This window comes from Pelodiscus sinensis, chromosome 8, assembly GCF_049634645.1.
Source record: "Pelodiscus sinensis isolate JC-2024 chromosome 8, ASM4963464v1, whole genome shotgun sequence".
In the NCBI taxonomy this organism is placed as follows: Eukaryota; Metazoa; Chordata; order Testudines; family Trionychidae; genus Pelodiscus; species Pelodiscus sinensis.
Genome location: NC_134718.1, coordinates 18142170 through 18162886, shown reverse-complemented (window position 1 = coordinate 18162886; position 20717 = coordinate 18142170). Strand labels below are relative to the sequence as shown.

Genomic DNA, 20717 nt, shown 5'->3' with positions numbered 1-20717 from the left:
ACTGGCTATGGATTAGGCTGTAAAAGTTCCCAGAATAGCTCTCAAAGTGAGCCAGATGGTTTCCTTATTCACCTTCACAAAAACCTTGGTTTCCTTATTCACCTTTGGGATCACAAAAACCTTGTGTTCTACATGTACATTTTTTCCTCTCAGCTTCCTGTTAAATTGTGTCTAGGTTTATTCATTGCATAGACTAAATTTATAGCTGGACTAACACTCTCTGCTTTTCATTCCCTTTTGTACAATTTCACTTTGATTCAAGTCACTGCCTGGCAGGTGGACAGGAATAAGCCAGACTTTCGGTTGGTGGAATAAGTTGAAAAGGTTTCAACGCTCACTAGCAACCCAGTTGGATATTTTAGTTGTTTTTCATGTTTGACGATCTGTGCGGAACCCAAGCATTGGGCCATAATCCCTGGTGTGACTCCACTGAGGCTATATCTACATTACAAGGTTATTTCAAATTAAGTTCTTTCAAAATGATAACTCCTGACATAACTATTTTGAAATAATATGTCCACGCTACAAATCCCCATAGCAATAGCACAGATCTATATCGAATAGAGTGTCCTCACTCATTGGAGCCTGAATCGCATTTAAGGCCCTCAGGAAGCACTCTGGGCAGGACATCAGGACAGCAGCTGCTTGCGGCTGTGAGAGGCTCGTGCTTAAAGGGGCTCCCTTTTACGGCCGTGTCTCAGGCTCCTCTCCTTTGCCTGCCTCCTTGAGGGACCGCAAACACCACACCACGTGCTCTGGTTGCCCTTGTGGGTGCCACAGTTCTACCCATGGAGCCGGAGCTGCTGCACAGCATTGTCAGGCCGTTAGGCCTCCTGCTGCACCTCCTGGCGCAGTTAATGCAGGCTGCTCTGGTAGCTCTGCAGGACCAGGACGGTTAGCTCAGACTGGGGCACTGCCTCACCCTGGCCCAAGCCTCACAGCCCCCTCCGTCCTTCTCAACACACCAAGCACCTCCACTTCTGGCACCTGGACACGTAGGAACATAAGAACGGCCGTACTGGGTCAGACCAACAGTCCATCCTGCCCAGTATCCTGTCTGCCGACAGTGGCCAATACCAGATGCCCCAGAGTAAGGGGATCACAACAGGTAATCCTCACATGATCCCTCCCCTGTGACTCACCTCCAGAGAAACAGAGGCTAGGGGACACTATTCCCACCCATCCTGGCTAATAGCCATTGATGGCTCTAACCTCCATGAATCTATCTTCCTCATTTTTTACACCTGTTCTGGCGGGAGGGACAGGATTGTCCTGGAGTGGTGGGACGACCAGCAGTGGCTCCAGAACTTCCGTGAGCAGAAGGACACCTCCCTGGAGCTCTGCAAGTGGAGATAGGACACCTGAATGAGACGTGACATCCCCCTCCAGAAGTGTGTCACCATCACCTTCTGGAAGCTCACCACACTGGACAGCTACCGCTCCATCGGAAACCAGTTCGGCATGGGGAGATTGACTGGTGGGGCCGTGGTCATGCTGGTTTGATTCTCTTGCTACTGTCCCAGGAGGACGGTGAACTACTGCAATGGCTCCCCTAGGGAACGGGGTGGAATCTCCATCTCTGCAGAGTTTGTAGTCCTGGCTTCACAACGCCCTGCCGGGGTTGGGGTTGCTCCTGCTGTGGGAAGGGGGTTGGGCTTGGGGAACTCCTGAGGGCTATTTGTTCTATGTTTTTACAGGTGGTGAGGGCCATCGATACCATCCTGCTGCGCAGGGTCATCAACCTGGGCGACATCAACCCCCAACGTCGCCAGCTTTGCCGCCATGGGCTTCCCCAATTGCGGAAGTAGGGTCATTGACAGCACCTGAGCCCCTGGCACTGGGCCTCTGACAATATAAATAGGAAGGGGTACTTTCCATGGTCCTGCAGGCCACCGTGGACAACCAGGGCCACTTTGCGGACATTAACCTCAGGTGGTTGGGGAAGGGGCATAACACCTGCATGTTCTGCAACTCCAGTCTCTTCCAGAGAATGCACACTGGCACTTTCCCACTAAACAACGCTTCAACTCCAGGCTCAGCAGGTGCTGCATTGTGGTGGAGGATACCTTTGTCCACCCCGAAGGAGATTCCAGTGTCTCCTCACCCGCCTGGACCTGAGTGACCAGAACAGTCCCAAGGTGATGGCGGCCTGCTGTGTGCTCCACTACCTCTGTGAAAATAAGGGGGAGTCTTTCCTGCCAGGGTGCGGGGAGAGGGGCAGAGGCAGAGTGGCTCACCAGGGTTTTTGAGCTACAATCTGGCAGGCCCATATCTACAGAGCCAGTTACCTCATCATAGACGAAATAAGGTTGTTCAGGCATGACTTGCCCTTGGTGAATCCATGCTGACTATTCCTGATCACTTTCCTCTCTTCCAAATGCTTCAAAATGGATTCCTTGAGGATTCCATGTAAGGACTTGCAGTCACTGGCAAGTAACTTCCATTTCTTCTTCTTCACATGCTGATTCCTATGTGTATAGCACATGTGGGTCACTGATGAGCAGTATTCAGAATGGAGAGGGGTCTGAAGATGCTGGCAGCAGAGAGGCATCGGCAGCAGAGGCCAGAATGGATGGACATGAGCTAATAGGCATTGTGTCATTATGCCCCCAAAAGCCATTTAGAGATTCTCTGACAGGATGTTGCTTGTCCTCATGACTCTTCTGCTACGGGAAGAAATAGTTTTGCTGATGTTGTCTTTTACAAGTAGAACAAAGCACAATTGACATTGAAGGAATTAATTATTTTCTTTTTTGGCAGAAGCATGGAGTTTTGTGAAGAAAGCACAAAGTGGGTAATGTGGTTGGTATGTAATTAATTCAGAAATAACCTTGGGACTGATTTAGGATGCAGTCAAGGGAAGAAGTTTTCCTTGTGAAAAACAGTTTATGGGGGGTCTGCTATGAGGGTGGACATCTTGCTCTTCTTTGTGGAGGAAACAACAGCTACTAAAAATACAACTTTCATGGATAATTGGGACATGGAACATGTTGCTAATGATTCAAATAGTGGTCCAATGACTACTGATAGGACAAGGTTGAGATCCCTCCAAGATATAGGTTTATCCACTGGCAAAAATGTGACTAAGCTTTTCATGACTATCACTGTTGGGTGAATGAAAATGAAATGTCTGGCTACCTGGAGGAAGGAAAGCATCAATTGCTGCAAGATGAACCCACAGTGTCCATCTTGAAAAGACCTGAGTTATTTGATGGCGGGCACTAATCTAAAACATTGGCAAATTTGGAGAAGGCTGATTATGTCTCCCTTTCGGATGCATTCCAATGCCTGACTGCTTCCAGGCAAAGGAGAAGAGACCTTGCTCCATCCTGTTGATGTAAATTAATATATCCTGAGGGTGTTGGATCAGGGAGTCCAACCTGTAGTGTGTAAATCTGTATGTCCCAGTGTTCAGGGCATTTTGCCTGTTGGGACCATTGGTACCCCTGTGTCCCAGGAGGCTGTAGTTCAGTGGTTCTCTGAAAGATGGGCTGGCCCTGGCGAAGAATCAGGCCCAGCACTCCTGGATGAAGTCAGTGGATTGTCAATCTTTGTGCTTCAGAGCGGGGCCACTGACTGAAGCAATGTACCCTATATTGATCATGCTTTGCCCTCTGGAGGTTTTCAGCCTTTTCTAGTCTCTTGGGACGCATATGTGAAGGCTCACCCGACATGCACAGTTGAGGGATGGTTTTTGGACAGATCTGGCCAGGGATCTGTCCTTGTGGCCATGAGCGTGCACCCTACTCTGACAGAAGCTGAGGAAGATTTGTTTTCGGACTTAGCAGCTGAGGACTTTGTAAGTTCATGCTCGAAGGGGTGCTGCTTGTCTGCTGGGGCCAATGTATGGGGCGTGCAGGCTCCTAGCCTTCTCCAGAAGGTGCTTCCATAACCAAAGATTGCATGTTTACAATGGAAATGAGCTATATGGCTAGACTGTAAACCTCTGTTAATACATGGGTATAACCTTATTTACAATCCCATGTGCAAGCTGCCAAAAGAGAGAGGCTGGAAGAACCTGTGGACTCAGGGATTCCAGCTGAAGCCATGCAGTGGTAGGAAGTAACTGGAGAGACATTGGCCCACACGGTGTCTGATGTCCCTGGTTTGGAGCATGAGAGAAACCACGGTGCATGTGGACCAGTGAAAGCCACCTGTTAGAATTCCAGGCTTAGGCCCATGGCTCCCATGCACACCTCTGTGCGGCATATACCCAGGGGAGACCAGCACAGGCAGAAGTACCACCTGTGTGAGGAGCTGATCTTGCGTTAATTGCTACCTGAGTCCAGACCACCCTTCCTTACCTAATGGAGATACACAATGTGGCCGTTTTCACAGCCAGAAACAGTTGTTTTGATAACATTAGCTACTCTGCCATGCACTCCTAGTGTGCGCAGCACAGCTTTTACTGCAGTGCAGCGAGGCAGACACAGGCCCATAGCGCTCACTCCCGTTTGACCTTGTCCAGCAACACTGCAGTCAAACTACAGACTTCACTCCACCAGGATTTTGCTGCATGACAGTGAATGTTCGTTCATTATTACACTGTACAACACTTTTACTTATGCAGGGAAACCTTGCAGTGCCGCTGAGTTCAGTGGTATAAGAGCCTGGACTACCCTGGCTTGGCAATAAATGGTGATGTTTGCCTTGTCCAAAGTGCAGATTTCTGGCCTGTTTCAAGTTTGGTGCCCAAAAGGCTGCAGGCAGGGCCCAAGAGTCAGGAATTGTTTTGCATAACAATGCAGATGAAGCATGGTACGCGAGACGAGGTCAAGAACACAGGACAAGCAGCCTTGTACTGATACTTGTTTCTAATAAGCAAAAAATACAGATGCGGCCATAAAACTGTCAACTGCACACTTAGCAATAACATGCTGAGTAGCAGGATGTACCCCAAATAGGGGCATTGGGCATGTTACGTATCCTACACAATACGTAATCAATTGGTAAATATTATTAGAAGGACCAAGTCTCACTTTGCTATAAATTGGGTTTAGTAAGAACAATTGATGGGAGGGAATGGGCGTAATTGATGTAACTAGAAGAAATTAGGCCCTTCACACTGGTGATCCAGTGCGTGGCATTCCAATGCGTGGGAAGAAACAGAACTACGACGACCTGCCTGGCACTGTAAGTTGAGTACAGGTGAAGTGTAAGTGATTGGGCTTTATTGTATATAGTAGATCTTTTAATAATTGCTTTTGCATTGCTTTGCACTGTATTAAGTACTTTAGAATCTATAGTATTTAAGGTTTAAAGTGTACAGTAATTGTTCTTAAGGCTTGTAAAACTTAAACAACTGTATTAACTGCTTAAAGCTCGCAATAAATAAAAAAATGGTTACATAGCCCTGAAGTGTACTGGTTTCTCTTGGATCTAAAATAAATCAAACCACGTGACAATTACTCACATGTGTAAAATTACCAGAGCATTAGTAGTGCAGGCTTGGGATCTGAGATGATTAACTGTTGTCTGAGACCCTCCTCCCTCAAGAAAAATGCCACTTAAGCCAGAGAGCTTTGCCTGAACAAAACCTGCAGGACTGAAATCTGAATTGCTTTATCCATGTATTGTTTTACTACTTTGTGCGAAGACTTTTAGTGGAGTTTCCCAGTCACACCTATTTCTTAAAGCTTTTAGTCTCATCCAAGTCCGCTGCTCATTCTCAGCAGAACAGGGAACTCCAGGTCAGATTCTTCTAACATTTTCAGTTTCCAACAAGAGCACAAACAAAGGCAGCTGCATAAGCCTTGCCAATGTCAATGTTCATGTGGAAAATTGAGGGCTTACTTCCTGCCTCATTAACACCTATGGAGCTCTATTGACTTAAATGGAGTTATACCTGGTTTATACCAGGGTGACAGGAGAATCAGGCCTGATTTAAAAAAAAAATAAGGTAGCATTCTGCCTTTGGTCTGGGTGCAACTCCCCCTCCCCCCGGTTGATATGAATGGGGGAGGAGGGTCTGTGAGAGGAATAAAGGCAGAATACAGCTTTAAATTCATTCAAGCAAGGAAGAATCTTGTCAGTTTATGTAACCCACATTTTTTTCATCTCCCAGCATTGCAGAAAATAAAGTGCTGTGAATGTTTGAGGCATGGTATCTTAGCAAGAACAGGGCTTGACATGCTAAACTCTGATTTCTAATAAACAGTAGTTCGCATGCCAATACTGTGTGCTCTGTTACTACGTGATTTCATCTTCCTTGGGGCGTGTAAGTGAAAGGGTAGCGGAAGAAAAGAATGCTTTTTGAAGGAGCTGAGTAATAATGTGTGAATCATGTCAGTGACTATGTCCGGTGGAATCTCTGGTCACAGCTGTTTGTGAACCATCCTCAGATGAAAGGTTTGGTCAGTTCAGTACTTGAATTTAGAAGCTTTATTGTAAACAGATGTCAGGAGACAAGGCAAATTTGGCTACAGTGTTTTTTAAGAAAAATCCAAGCCTTTGGTTTTGCAACACTGTTCTTCAGAGGCCTAGTTATATGAGGCTATTAGCTCTTCACAGAGGGTGCATCTACAGGCAGTCCCCGGGTTGCGTACAAGATAGGGACTGTAGGTTTGTTCTTAAGTTGAATCTGTATGTAAGTCGGAACTGGCATCCAGATTCAGCCGCTGCTGAAACTGATCAGTTTCAACAGCGGCTGAATCTGGACACCAGTTCTGACTTACATACAGATTCAACTTAAGAACCCCAGGCGTCCCCACGTCAGCTGCTGCTGAAACTGATCAGCGGCTGATTCCAGGAAGCCTGGGGCAGAGCAACTCTGCCTCGGGCTTCCTGTAGTCAGCCGCTGGTCAGTTTCAGCAGCGGCTGACTTGGGGACGCCTGGGGCAGAGCAGCTCGGGTGCTGCTGGGTTGGTCCAGTAGCGCGGCCGCTCCTCGGCGCTACTGGACCAACCCGGCAGCACCCCAGCTGCTCTGCCCCAGGCGTCCTGATTCAGCCGCTGCTGAAACTGATCAGCAGCGGCTGAATCAGGACGCCTGGGGCAGAGCAGCTGGGGTGCTGTCGGGTTGGTCCAGTAGCGCCGAGGAGCGGTGCTGCGGGACCAACCAGCAGCACCCCACCTGCTCTACCACAGGCCCTGGGCTTTGCTCCACGTCTCCCTGGTCTGCTGGGGGGGGGGGGGCACTAGCTGCGTCCCACCCCAGCAGACCAGGGAGACGCGGAGCAAAGCGATGGAGGACCCGGGGCCGGACCCGCGGCACTTCCAGATCAGCGCCGCGGGTCTGGCCTGGGTCCTCTGCCGCTTTGCTCCCCGTCTCCCTGGTCTGCTGGCTCCCCCAGCAGACCAGGGAGATGGGGAGCAGCTTTTCTCGCCCCGGAGGAGGCGGGCGGCGGGACCAGGTGTCCCGACGCTTCAGTCCTCCAGGGCGAGAAAATCCCCGTTTGTAACTGCGGATCTGACGTAAGTCGGATCCGCGTAACTCGGGGACTGACTGTACACAACAGAGCTAAAACCAAAATAAGCTAAACTTGAGCTATGTCAATTGCATAGCTAAAGTCGAAATAGCTTATTTTGGCTTTTGGCACTGTCTACACAGCAGGAAGTCCAAGAAAGAGCACTCTTCCTCCTACTTAAGCCTTATAAAATGGAAGTCAGTGTAAGAAGTCCTCCAGCTAGACGTTATTTGGACGGCCTATATTATTTTGGAATAACGCTGCTATGTAGACGTACTCAAAGTTTCCATCATTATTTCCTAATTCACACTATCCTGTCTGAGAAGATAATAGATAATTCAACTCATTGAAAATGTTATAAGTGTGCTGAGTTAAGTCTTTTATTAAAGCTTATGCACACTGGTGATTAATATCACTGGAAATTGTATGTATTAACACAACATAAGGAATTATGAATATTCATTGATTTTAGGCTCTCGAGTCTGTGACCTAACAGGGAGAAACAGGCTTTCCCAAGACAAGAGGGAATGCAGCTACCTACCTGTCTCCAATTAAATTCATCAAGGTGTGACCAGAAACAAAGGAAGCCCAATTCATATAGAAACGAACAGGGAAAAGGGAAACCCACAAGACTGGAAGAGTAGCATGAGGTCATCCAGCCTGTTTGGAGAAGGTCATTGAACTTTGGAAGATATAAGCAAAGACAGAAGCCACTTTTGGCCTCCATCACTACACAGACATACAAGGACAGAGCCTTGAGAGTTGAGGAAGGCATGTCCTTCTACCAAGGTGTGGGTTGGACTGAGTCTCTAAAAATTGAATATAGTTGAAAAAACATCTTAAACAAAGTCTGTGCGTCACTACATTACATTTTTTACATTTAGATGCATGTTTTCACATTTATTTTCTAGTACACCTTTTTTAACTTTATTCCTTATGTTTGGCATCACTTAACCTATCTCCTATTATTAATACATTAGTTTTATTTTTATTATAAACCAATTCAATGCTGTGTTTAAATGAAACGGTGTATTTAGTTAAGTTAGGGTGTTTCTACACTGCACCCAAAGCTCAAAATAAGCAATGTAATTTGAGCTATGCAAATTGCGTAGCTTATTTTGAGTTAATTTTGAAAATAGCTTATTTTGAAATTTGGCGCTGTCTACACAGCACTTCTTTTGAAATAAATTGCTATTCCAAAACATCCCTTACTCCTCATGGAATTAGGTTTACACGGGCATCGGAATAGTGAGCCCTTTATATTTCAGAATAATGGGTGCACTCAAAAACACAGAATAGCTATTTAGGGATACCTCTGGTATCCCAAAATAGCGCTGCAGTGTGGCCTTAGCCTTAGTGAGCTGTGATGAGCTTTTGGGTCTTGAGAGAAACACACCAACCAAATTATTTTTCTGAGGGTTTTTTTCTGAACATGTTCTATCTATTCAGTGTGAAGTCTTCACTTATGAGAAGCTGGGAGTTTTTAATGGTCAGCTGGTTTCCTAAGAAAGTCCCTGATTTACTTTATAGCAATAAACTAGTCACCATGAAACAGGGCTTGATTAAATCAGTGAGTGTTTTCCTGTCTAAGCAGACAAGAGAAATAAACTATGGAGAGAGTGCATTGTTCTGACTTCCTCTTGAGAGAGAGAGAGAGAGAGATGTGGATTATATTTCATGCTTTAGAGAGTCGCTGCACCCTTGTTTTGTCACCCAACCAAAATCATTTGAATGCAGAGCTGCTGGCTTTTGACATGCCTCCCAGCAACTTTAGGAGTGGTGTTAAAGGAAGGAGAGGGGTGTGCCAGTGTGAGATGACGACACGCCTGGGGTGAAATGGTGATAGCTAGGCGCTGGTGTGTGGCAATGCAATTTTCCAGTCACTGGGGGGAAGAGGGGCTTTTCCAAGGTTTGGGTTTAGGAAGCGCCCTTTTTGTGTTAGCGAAGACATTTTCACAATGTAGAAAACAGCAACAGATGGAGAGTCTCTGTCTGCGAGAGCTGTATGGCCAAACCGCCCTCCTGTAGACACAATGATTTCAGAGCAGCAGCCTGATCCTTGCCTCTAATTGCTCCAATTACAGCGTCTACAACTGGCTCCTAGAACATAAACCCAAACGTCTGATTTCTTTTAAAATCCAAATGAGAACAGACCACTCACTGGGAAGGAACCAAATGGAACCTGAGTGGGTTTACTTCTCTGAGTTGTGGCCCTGCGCAGGCCAATGGAACTGTAGCGATAACTGCTCAGTTGTTTGAACATTTGGGCTGTGGGTGAGTAGGCGAGTGACTTCAAACCATACTTGGTCTGAGGAATAATCCCTTCGTAGGCATTGCGTGGAAGCTCGATCCAGTAAAAGCAGGCTGAAGCACCATGCTATGTGGATGTTCCAGTGAAGTGCATTACAAAGCCACAGCATTGGCTCTTCAGCTGGATCTTTTAGAGTAAGAGAAGTCCTGGGCCAGGATCTAGAAATACTACCAGGGCAAAAAATCTGCTTTTCCTTTCAAACGCTGCAGCATAGCGTCCCTGGTCCTTGCATGGATGGAGAGTGAAGTATGTACAAGTAATGGTTTCCCTGCCTCTTTGGATGGTCCGGTCTAAAGGACAGGTCAAGCACACATAATCCTCCTGCACCACCCAGCACAATTCTTCTTTGAGGTCTCCATGGGATGATGCAACTCAGCACCAGGGCCTGTACAGGGCTGTGGCTATTTGCTGCAATCCAGTCCTTTACTGGGAGCCTTTGCATTAGGTGGCTTGTTTGTTTAATAGTCCATGGAAGGTGTCATCTCTGTAGTGGTTAACAGGACAGCAGGGGTGATGTGCTATCAACAATAGAGGTCAGCCGTTTTAGGCATGCCAGTTGGCTGTCATCAAAGCTAGCTAACACCTTTGGGTGCTGACACACCACAACCTGAAAAAGCGACGAGGAGTCCTGTGGCACCTTATAGACTAACTGAAGTGTAGGAGCATAAGCTTTCGTGGGCAAAGACCCACTTCGTCAGATGCATGTAGTGGAAATTTCCAGAGGCAGGAATAAATATGCAGGCCAGGATCAGGCTGGAGATGACGAGGTGGATCCAATCAAGGAGGATGAGGCCCACTTCTAGCAGCTGATCTGGAGGTGTGAATTCCAAGAGAATAGAAGCTGCTTTTGTAGTTAGCGAGCCATTCACAGTCTTTGTTTAATCCAGAGTTGATTGTGTCAAACTTAAAGATGAACTGTAGCTCAGCAGTTTCTCTTTGAAGTCTGGTCCTGAAGTTTTTTTGCTGCAGGATGGCTACTTTTAGATCTGCAATTGTGTGTCCAGGAAGATTGAAGTGTTCCCCTACAGGTTTTTGTATGTTGCCATTCCTAATATCAGATTTCTGTCCATTGATTCTTTTACGTAGGGACTGTCCTGTTTGGCCGATGTATATAGCAGTGGGGCATTGTTGGCACATGATGGCATATATTACGTTGGTGGATGTGCAGGAGAATGTACCAGTGATCAGCCATACTGTCACCTGGTCATCTTCAGTTAGTCTATAAGGTGCCACAGGACTCCTCGTCGCTTTTGCAGATTCAGACTAACACGGCTACCCCTCTGATACTTCACAACCTGAAAGTTCCTCGTTGAGTCTGGCACCAATGCTGGGCTACTTTTGGAGCTTCCTTCTATCCAGTCACATCCCCAGGCTCCCTACTAAGACTCACTTTACCTTTCCTATTATGGGAAAATAACCAGGGATGACTTTTATCTGTTTGTTGGCAATATGTATAATCTAGCGTGTGTTTTTGCAACCCTCTCTCTCACATCTCCATCTAAACTGAAGGCTGGAGTAGAGAGGGTCTAACTCTCTGAGCCTCCCAGTCCTCTTCCTTTATCCTGTTGGAGGAAATGGCCATGTATGATCCACTGAGATCAGCTATCTCCGTGATATTTGGGTCACATGACCAAGAAGGCTTCTTTGTGATTGTCCAATTCATAGAGAGCAGAGCAGTTCAAAATATAGGTTGAAATCCGGGACATTCTGGTTCAGAAACATCCATGGTCCAGCAGAACCACCAATATCAGGGTACATCTACACAGCAAAGTTATTTTGAAATAACAGCCCTTATTTCGAAATAACTTTCCTAGGCTGTGTCTACACTGGCATGAATTTCCGGAAATGCTTAAAATGGAATACTATTCCATTTTCAGTTTTTCTGGAAAAGGAGCGTCTACATTGGCAGGCTGCTTTTCCGGAAAAGCCCTTTTTCCGGAAAAGCATCTGTGGCCAATGTAGATGCGCTTTTCCGGAAAAGAGCCCCGATCGCCGTTTTCGCGATCTGGGCTTTTTTCCAGAAAAGACTACTGGGCTGTCTACACTGGCCCTTTTCCGGAACAGTGTTCCGGAATAAGGACTTATGCCCGAGCGGGAGCAGAAATTTTTTCCGGAATAGCGGCTGATTTTGTACAGTAGAGCATCGTTGCTTTTCCGGAAATTCAAGGGCCAGTGTAGACAGCTTGCAGCTTATTCCGGAAAAGCGGCTGATTTTCCGGAATAAGTGGCCCAGTGTAGACACAGCCCCTAGTGTCTACACAGCCAAACCGCGAATTCAAAATAGCAGAGCACTTATTTCGAATTTGGTAAACCTCATTCCACGAGGAATAACGCCAAATTCAAAATAGCTATTTTGAAATAAGTGCCTTCTCAGGGTGCCCTGGTGCCAGTTTGGCCTCAACCAAGAACACTTCTCTCCCTCCCCCTCTCCTCGGAGCCCGTAAAGGGGTTGACTCTGGCCACAGTGCCTGTGCCAGCTCCAAGCCTGACGGCCCTGAGCCAGCAGTCACTGCCCCTGACCCAGTGGCCCCAAAACATGAGCCAGCAAGCCACTGGCAGCCAGCCTTCCACCGCTCCCCAGGAGCAGTCTGCCAGCTCCCAGGAGCCTGCCAGGGCCCGGAGAAGGCGGGCGCCTTCCTGGTCCAGGGTGGAGATCATGGACCTTATTCAGGTTTGGGGGGATGCCCCCAATGTCCATGATCTCTGCACTAGACAGAGGAACATGGCCGCTTATGGCAGGATATTTCGAAATAACTCTGTAGTGTATACATACCCTTTGGCATGTAGGTTTTTTTGGTAATGTAACTGCACTCAAAAACAAAACAATGCAAAACTTTAGCATCTATGAGTCCCATTAGTCCTAGGGTTTGTCTACATCACCACTTTATTGTGCTGTAGTGTTCTCTCCTAGGGGTGTGAAAAAACACACCCTGGCATAGCAAGTTACAGCACTGTGCAGCGCCAGTGTAAGCCAGTTCTCAGCATTGTTAGCTGCTCCCCTCGTAGAATTGGTTTGCATTGGGGGAGCTCTTGCTGAAAGCACTGACATGGCAGTATAGCCAAAGCCCTACTCTGATTTGTCAATCACTAAGACAAGCGAGTTCGTTTGCATTTACGGGAGATAAAGCTGCCCACTTCTTCTGTGCAATGTTACCAGAAAGTGAGAATAGGGCTATGTCTACACTGGCCCCTTTTCCGAAACGGGCATGCTAATTTTCCAGGTCGTGATAGGGAAATCCGCGGGGATTTAAATATCCCCCGCGGCATTTAAATAAAAATGTCCGCCGCTTTTTTCCGGCTTTTAGAAAAGCCGGAAAAGAGCGTCTACACTGGCCCCGATCCTCTGGAAAAAAGCCCTTTTCCGGAGGATCTCTTATTCCTACTTTTTTCCGGAGGATTGGGGCCAGTGTAGACGCTCTTTTCCGGCTTTTCTAAAAGCCGGAAAAAAGCGGCGGACATTTTTATTTAAATGCCGCGGGGGATATTTAAATCCCCTGCGGATTTCCCTATTACGACCTGGAAAATTAGCATGCCCCTTTTGGAAAAGGGGCCAGTGTAGGCGAAGCCTTAGGTGTTTGTGTAAGACTTTTGTAGCCAATATTGCGAGGTGTTTACGTGCCAGGTACGCTAAATATTTGTATGCCCCTTTGTGCTTTGGCCACCATTCCAGAGGACATGGTTCATGCTGATAATGTCCGTTAAAAAAATAATCCATTAATTACAGTTGTGACTGGATTCCTTGGAAGATCTGACAAAATATAATGATACCTACAGCACGTGACCCAAGGGACAAGGTATGTGGAACATACTTTCTGAAAAAGCAATACTTGGATATGGGATCTATAGAATCTGAGCCATCAAAAAGGAAAATCAATCATCTGCTGGTGGCATCTGACTCAGATGATGAAAGTGAACACCGTTTTGGATTGTTATTTAGGAGAACCTGTCCTCCGCATGGATGCATGCTTTTTGGAATGGTGATTGAAGCATTAAGGGGCATATAAATATATAATGTAAATATCTTGCAACGCTAGCTACAACAGTACCAAGTGAACACCTGTTCTCACTTTTAGGTGACATTGTGAACAAGAAGTGGGCAGCACTATCCCCTGCAAAAGTAAACAAATGCGTTTGTCTAGGTGACTGGCTGTACAAAAAATAGGACTGAGTGGACTTGTAAATTCTAAAGTTTTAAGTTGTTTTATTTTCAAATGCAGGGTTTTTTATATCATTCTACATTCATAAGTTCAATTTTCATAACAAAAAGACTGAACCACTGTTCTTGCATTAGCTGAACTGAAAAATGCTATTTTGTTTACAATGCAAATATTTGTAATAAAAAATAAATACCAAGTGAGCACTGTACTTTTTGTATTCTGTGTTGTAATTGCAATCAGTATATTTGAAAATGTGAAAATCATCCAAAATATTTAAATAAATTGTATACTATTTTTAATGGTACTTTAATCATGATTATCTTTTAATCACTCGACAGTGCTAGTTTTCCTTTTTTCCTTTTTTTCTGGCCTCTTTTTTTCCTCATATTTCATTATTTTCCTCTTCCCATTCCCAATAGTTTTAAAAAATTAATTTTTATTTTCAAAATGTTTGGGAGAAGAGAAGGAAGAAGAAAATAAAAAACAAGAAATAAATGTATAATTTTTTAAAATAAAAAAACAAAACACTTAAAAGTTATTAAAATAGGTTCAAAATGAAAATAACTGTAGAGAATTGACATTTTTCATAAATTTGTAACCATCTCACAGAGAGAGCCTTCCAGGCCATAGACGGCCTACAGTATCATTCAATCTGTTTTCTGTGCTCACATGGCCACTAACCCTACAACACAGGCTATTTGCACAGACAAAATGACTTGTATGCCAAAAGGGTAAGAACACCTGCTTTCTGGAGTGAATTGATAAAGGATTTCTGCATCCATTGAATGATAATCTGCTACTACTTGCTTCTTACTCGCTTCTGCAGCTTTGTTTATCTCTTGGTTAGAATAATCTTGTTATTCTGAGAGGGTCTAATTGCTGAGATGACACATCTATGCATCTGATGAGTTGTAATGAAACGCCTCGTCTTAGGTGTGGAGCCATCACCAGGATCTCTTTTCTCGTCCGGTTATTTTAGGGTTTTTAAACATATATGGTGTCTAGTTAAATTCAAACATACACTATGAGCAAAATGATGCTCTGTTTGTTTTACGGGGATTTCTGGATTATTTTCAATGTCCAATGCCTGTTAAACATGCATGGAAAATGGCAGGGTACGGGAAATAATCATCATTTTTGCAGGGCTGAAAGGTTAGACTAGGTAGAGATACTACAGGTTATCTTCTGTTTCCTTAGTAAGATTCTGAAATGACCGGGTGCTCTCATTTCAGGGTAAACCTAAATCTGATGGACAAGAACCTCACAGTGAGTCATGTTTTACCTTGTTCAATGTAACTACTTGTCTAGTGTTTTATTTCCCTTTTACAACTTAGTTACCCCCTAATGCTTAATTCTGTTCATACTGTGTTAGATGTAGATGCCCAACTTTTCAAAGTCAAGTATGGTCAACAGGTCACAGACATTACAAATGTTTAACTTCTTGCCTGCAATTTGTGTGCATGCTTAACTAGATACTTGAGTATGTGAATACAAGATTTCTATGTGCACTTTGGGTATCTGCATGTGTAAGGTACATGCATGTCCCTGTGATTCTTTAGTTTAATAATCTGGACCAGCATCTGCAACTTGGATTGTGAATTTCCTGTCTGGCTGATCAGTGTAAACAACTATGGTGTCCTTCCACCGAGTGATTTCTCCTGTCTGCTGCCAACTTTGGAAATGGTCTTTTCCAAGCAGAACATCTTTGCGTATATCTCAGATGTGTCTCCTTTCACTATGCCTGGTTCCCAAAATGAAGCTGGAAACGAGGAATGGATGGTGCTATAGAAGTGGTTACACAGGTGGAAAAGAAGAATCCTATTATTAGTAATTTTATAATGGCAGATCTTTCTAGCTGTAAAGCACTTGTTAACTGTCAGCGCTTATCAAGAAGACTGAAATATTTTGGAAATATCATGTTGCCACTGTTCAACCTTTACAGTCCAGTGGGTAGTGTCTTTCATTGCCTAATGGAAAAAAGGTGTACTTTTGGATTTGCTTCCCTATGTGAGAATGGCTCTGAGAGTGTTTTAAAGGCATTATGGAAAGGATTTTGGGTAGGGTGGGCCTATGGTGTTTCTTTATTCAAGAGTAGCTCTTCTGGACAATAAGGGTACGTCTACGCACCAGCGTTATTTCAGAATAGCATCAGTTATTCAAAAGTAACGTATTGCACATCCACACAGCAAGCCCATGATTTAAAAATTAATTCAAAATAACAGGCTCCTTATTCTGACTCCTGTAACACTCATTGTATGAGGAGTAAGGGAAGTCAGAGGAAGGATGCTCTGTTTCGAAATAAATGCTGTGTAGATGTGTCCAAATTTGAAATAAGCTATTTCGACTTATGCTATGCAGTTAGCGTAGCTCAAGTTGTGTAGCTTATTACTAGTTTAGCCCTGCTGTGTAGATGTGCCCTTGAGGACTCACACAAACAGACTCTAAAAAAAGATTGAAAAATAAGGGGTGTGATCAGTAGGGGAAAGGACGTAACTATACATCTAGGTAAGTAATACCTTTGCAATAAGTAATTTGACTGTTGTTTGCTTTGTGAGAGGGAAGCCTAGGATGGTATGTAGATTGCGTTTTGCGGTTTTTCTTGTCACAGGGGCATTCACAGAAATGTTTCAAAGAGCTTATGAGTGCACCCTAAAGCAAAGAGCTGCGATCAGCATCTACTGCGCTGCCGACCCAGACTGGGCTCTGCAGTATCAGTCAATGATTCCAAAACAGAAGTCTAGGTAGGACATAGAATGAATCTTTCATAGCAGAGTCCTACTTACAGCTCCTGGAAAACTCTGAGCCCTGTTCTGCCTGATCGCAGCTCTGCCGAAACACACACTTCTCAGCTCCAGATCAGTTTCCCTTCCCCTGTGCATTCTCACAAGCAACATTTACCTGTGGATCATTGGTGGCTTTGGGTCATCTCCCCCGGAAGCTTATTTATTGTCCAAATTCCAATTTGCTCCTTTTGGTGAGATCCCAATCAGTTTGCTCCCTGCCTCCATTTGCAAGGCCATCGGAGCCCCTATTTGGTAACTTGGGATGGGATCCCCTGAGCGCACCTGATCAAGCGCTGCAGAGCCATCCCTTTGGATGTCGGAACACGGCTTCGGGTCATCACAGCCTCACCCTTAGTATTCCCTGGGCCTGCTTCAGCAAGCTGCTTACAGAGTCTTAAAGTGGAGGCATGTGCTTAGGCCTCCTCTTGGTGAGGTGCATATCTGCAAACAATTGCAAGGCCATAGTTTTGTTCCTGCCAATGCCGGGAGAATGGCTGTTCATACCAATATCTACATCCACATGTGAACAAGGACACTGTCGACGTGAAGAGAATTAGGCATTGCTCATTCTCTATTCCTTCCTCACACTTTCCTGTCCTCTTGTAAAATGTATTAACCAATCAGGGAGCTGAAATGCCTTGTGAGGTAGGTGACCAATAACACACCACAAACAATGAACAGTGCATAATCAAACGGCTGAAATCTGCCTGTATGAACTATTCAGTCAATACCTGCCTGCAACAAATACAGTCACATGCATAAACCAGGCTTGGGTAGGGAAGACTAAAAAGGGCTACATTGTTGAATTCAAACACCTTTACTTCACTACTGTGACTTGTCTGTAGGACAGTAGCAGCTTGAGGCCTAGCCCAATATTGGGACATGATTATGCTAAGTGCTACACATGCGCATGGTAAGTCCACTCTGCCCTCCTATTTTGGGATGAGGAACGGAGCCTAGGTCATCTGTGCTTTCGTCCTCTACAGACTGTTTATTTTGCTTTTCATTTGGCAGCTGTAACATCTAAACCCCACTTGCTCAGACATGGCATAATCAGAATCTGAGCCTTTCTTTATGGGACCCTCTCTCTCCCAAGCAAGATCCCAGTACTGTTATGCACAGAAGTAAACTTCTTACTTACCCATTTCTAGACTGTGGTTTTCCTGCTTCTGAATCATCTGTCTCTCGTTGATGTGAAGTTACAGTGCTTGAAAGATGGTCTGGGGTTTCCTCCTGGAGTTTCTCTGTCTCCCAATCCTCCTGTGATACAGGAGACCACTCAGGGTATGTAGATATGCCAGAAATAGGCAATTGTGAGGTGGGGAAAGAGCCATCTTGGTATTCATGATTTCTTGAATGTGTGACCAGCTCCACCAGTCCAAAAGAGAAACAGAAGAACAGAAACACTGCTAGCATAATGGCTTGTCCTAACCAGCCTCACCTGCCTCTCACTCTCCTCCCTGAAGCTCGGACTGAGTTACTTCTGGAATGCCCCCGTCATATTTTTTATGTTAAAAGTTTGGAAGAGGGAAAACAAATCTTGTAACAAAGAGAGGAAACAGCTTTCAGCCCTCACAGCGACTGTGGAAATGTCAGAGGCCACCAAACAATGTGAGGCTGGGTTCCTGTGGGGAGCTCAAGAGACTAAGAGAGGGGAGAAAAGAAGTGGGGGAAGGGTCATCGTTTATTCAAGAAACGTCTGATTTTGGCTGCCTTCTAAACTTATCTGTGAACGGTCTTTATCAGCAGCCTTCTCCCTCGGGCACAGGAAAAGGATGTTGCTTTAAAGGAAAGGAAAAGAAAATATTGAGTGGTATAGCAGATTTCCAGTCTGGTGTTCCCAAACCCAAGAACATGTCACAAATCAACCTGCTGTAGACTCTGCTCACACATTACTGCTATGATCTAAAGGCAAGCAGGCACTAGTTATAATTTTTAGCATAGTTATGGTTCAAGTTATTTCATCTCACCTCTGGGTGGGTAATACTCTGAACAGAGTGATGAGAGAGCCTGGGAAATAGATATTAATACATCGGCAGAGATTTCTTTTCATACATTGGATGGGATTTTCACAAATATTCACTGTTAGTCTAACTGTCCCCACTTTGAAGTCAAGCAGCATTTTACACTACAATGTAGTAAGCTGAGGGTCAGTAACATGGAGTCAGCAGGCCTAAATAGAGGCCTGTAACATGAAAACAGCAACAGGCCTGCAATGTAGTGAGCAAGACTTTGGTTCAGCAACACAGTAATCAAGCAAGGCCTGAGTGATAACTGTGTGAGCGGGTCAGTTAGGGTGTAAGGAGGCACCAGGTGGAGACTGTAAGCTAAATGGGAGTAGCGGAACATCTTAGTAAGGAATGTCTTGGTACAAGAAGCTATGCACATACCGATCTGAGTTCAGGACTATGTCGAAACTGACAGGATGATGAATAGAAGGTAAGCCCCCTTGCACAAGGTGAGGGTGGTAACTAGGCAACAGAGGGTAACAACCTGGTACATAAAGAAGTGATATCAGTTGTTTTTACCTGTCTACAAAAGGACACTGCAAAGGGTGCTCTCCAGCTGACCTTGGGGGGTGGTGCACTAGGTTCCTAAACAGCAGGTGTCATTGCCTGAGCCTTACAGAATGCACAGTGGCTTAACTCTGACTAACCGTTGTTAATATCTGTTATATGGCAATGGGCCTGCTCGGTGTTGGTACCATGTCAATGTGGGCCAATGGTGTAGTGATGTAATATTGTAGGATCTCTGTTGCCAACTGTTAGAGCTTCGCATTTGACAATAAACCTGCTCAACTGATTTCAAACCTTTCCTGCATCTGTTGTTTCCGGGGGCTCTCCGAGATCTTTTGTGTTGACCCAAGTGCACGATGTCTGACACTCTAGATAAAGGCAGCACTGATAGTTACACATGCAGCCGAAAGTTTATCATCACCGATGGAGTAGAGGTCCTGTCAGGAGCGCGCCAGGACAACCCCAAGAACCCTGACCAGACAAAGCTGAAACGCTGACAGCACAGACCACCAAAGTGCAACACACAGGTGCACCAATGCTGAGCACGTCTGAAAATCCCGGCCTGGAGCTCCTCTCTTTGCACCTCTGTTGAGGATGGACCGTGTATGATGTGTTGCTGTGTGTTCAAGTAGCATGTTTGCTGACAGCTACCAGAAAGGAGCGACTGAGATCCTGGCACATGTCACCCTACTTAGAAATGGCAACATCTACGGTATCTTGATTATCGCTGCATCAGAAGTGTTGGCAAATGTTGACTTTAATCATAATCATTGAGTGGATTATGCTAGTACTTTAAGGGAAGTGGGGGGTTGCAGTACGAAACCCTCTTGTGTTTGAGGATAGAATTTGTCGGAAAGCCGCTACAGAAAACCGTCCAAGATTGGTGCGCTGGTGCATATTTGGATTCCGAATTGTTAGGTCATGCACTGAATTGACATACAAGAATTCTGCGTGTCCGTTGGTAGGTGATTTGTGAACCTGTTTGATCCATTCCAGAGCAGCTTACAGGTAGGGAGCATAGAGTCCTAACTCTACCCCCAGCCTTCCAGATGGTCTTGGAAGGGTCCACCATTGGAATTAATGGAATTGAACCCACTTTGGGCTGAGTTTGGCCATCTCTCTTTTTTGACTGCCTCCCTTTCTACTTGACAGTAGTAACCAGACTGAAGGGAGAAATATCATTTTCTGCCTGTCAGCCTTCTGAGTCCCCAGTAGATCTGAGCACTATGGCCAGCCAACAGCACCTGAGCACCCAGAAGGTACGTGGTGCAAAACAGACATGAGAAAATGCATGTCCAGAGACATGAAACCACAAGGTAAAATTCTAGATCTGCAGCTCTAAAAGTACCAAGCATCCGCCTTCCTGTCTTTTTGTTGGGCTTCATGTTTGAGGGCATCCCCTTATTGCCTACCTCACTGGCAATGTGCGACTATTTCATGAGCTACGGTCCAGATACAAATGTACTTGTATTATAAGTCACTGTCAATGTTCAAGGTACTTTGTACACCAGTGACATATGCATTATGTATATGTGTCAGCTGAAT

General features: G+C 45.2%; 1 protein-coding gene across 1 annotated transcript in view; it reads right to left on the bottom strand.

Moving 5' to 3' along the window:
- Positions 1–18276, bottom strand: part of MMRN2 (multimerin 2) — a 52213-nt gene extending 33937 nt beyond the window's left edge. The window contains exon 1 of the mRNA XM_014578735.2: positions 17798–18276. Coding sequence (XP_014434221.2) covers positions 17798–18072 — 275 coding nt within the window. The 5' untranslated portion in view covers positions 18073–18276. The remainder of the gene's footprint in view (positions 1–17797) is intronic.
- Positions 18277–20717: the final 2441 nt, after the last annotated feature.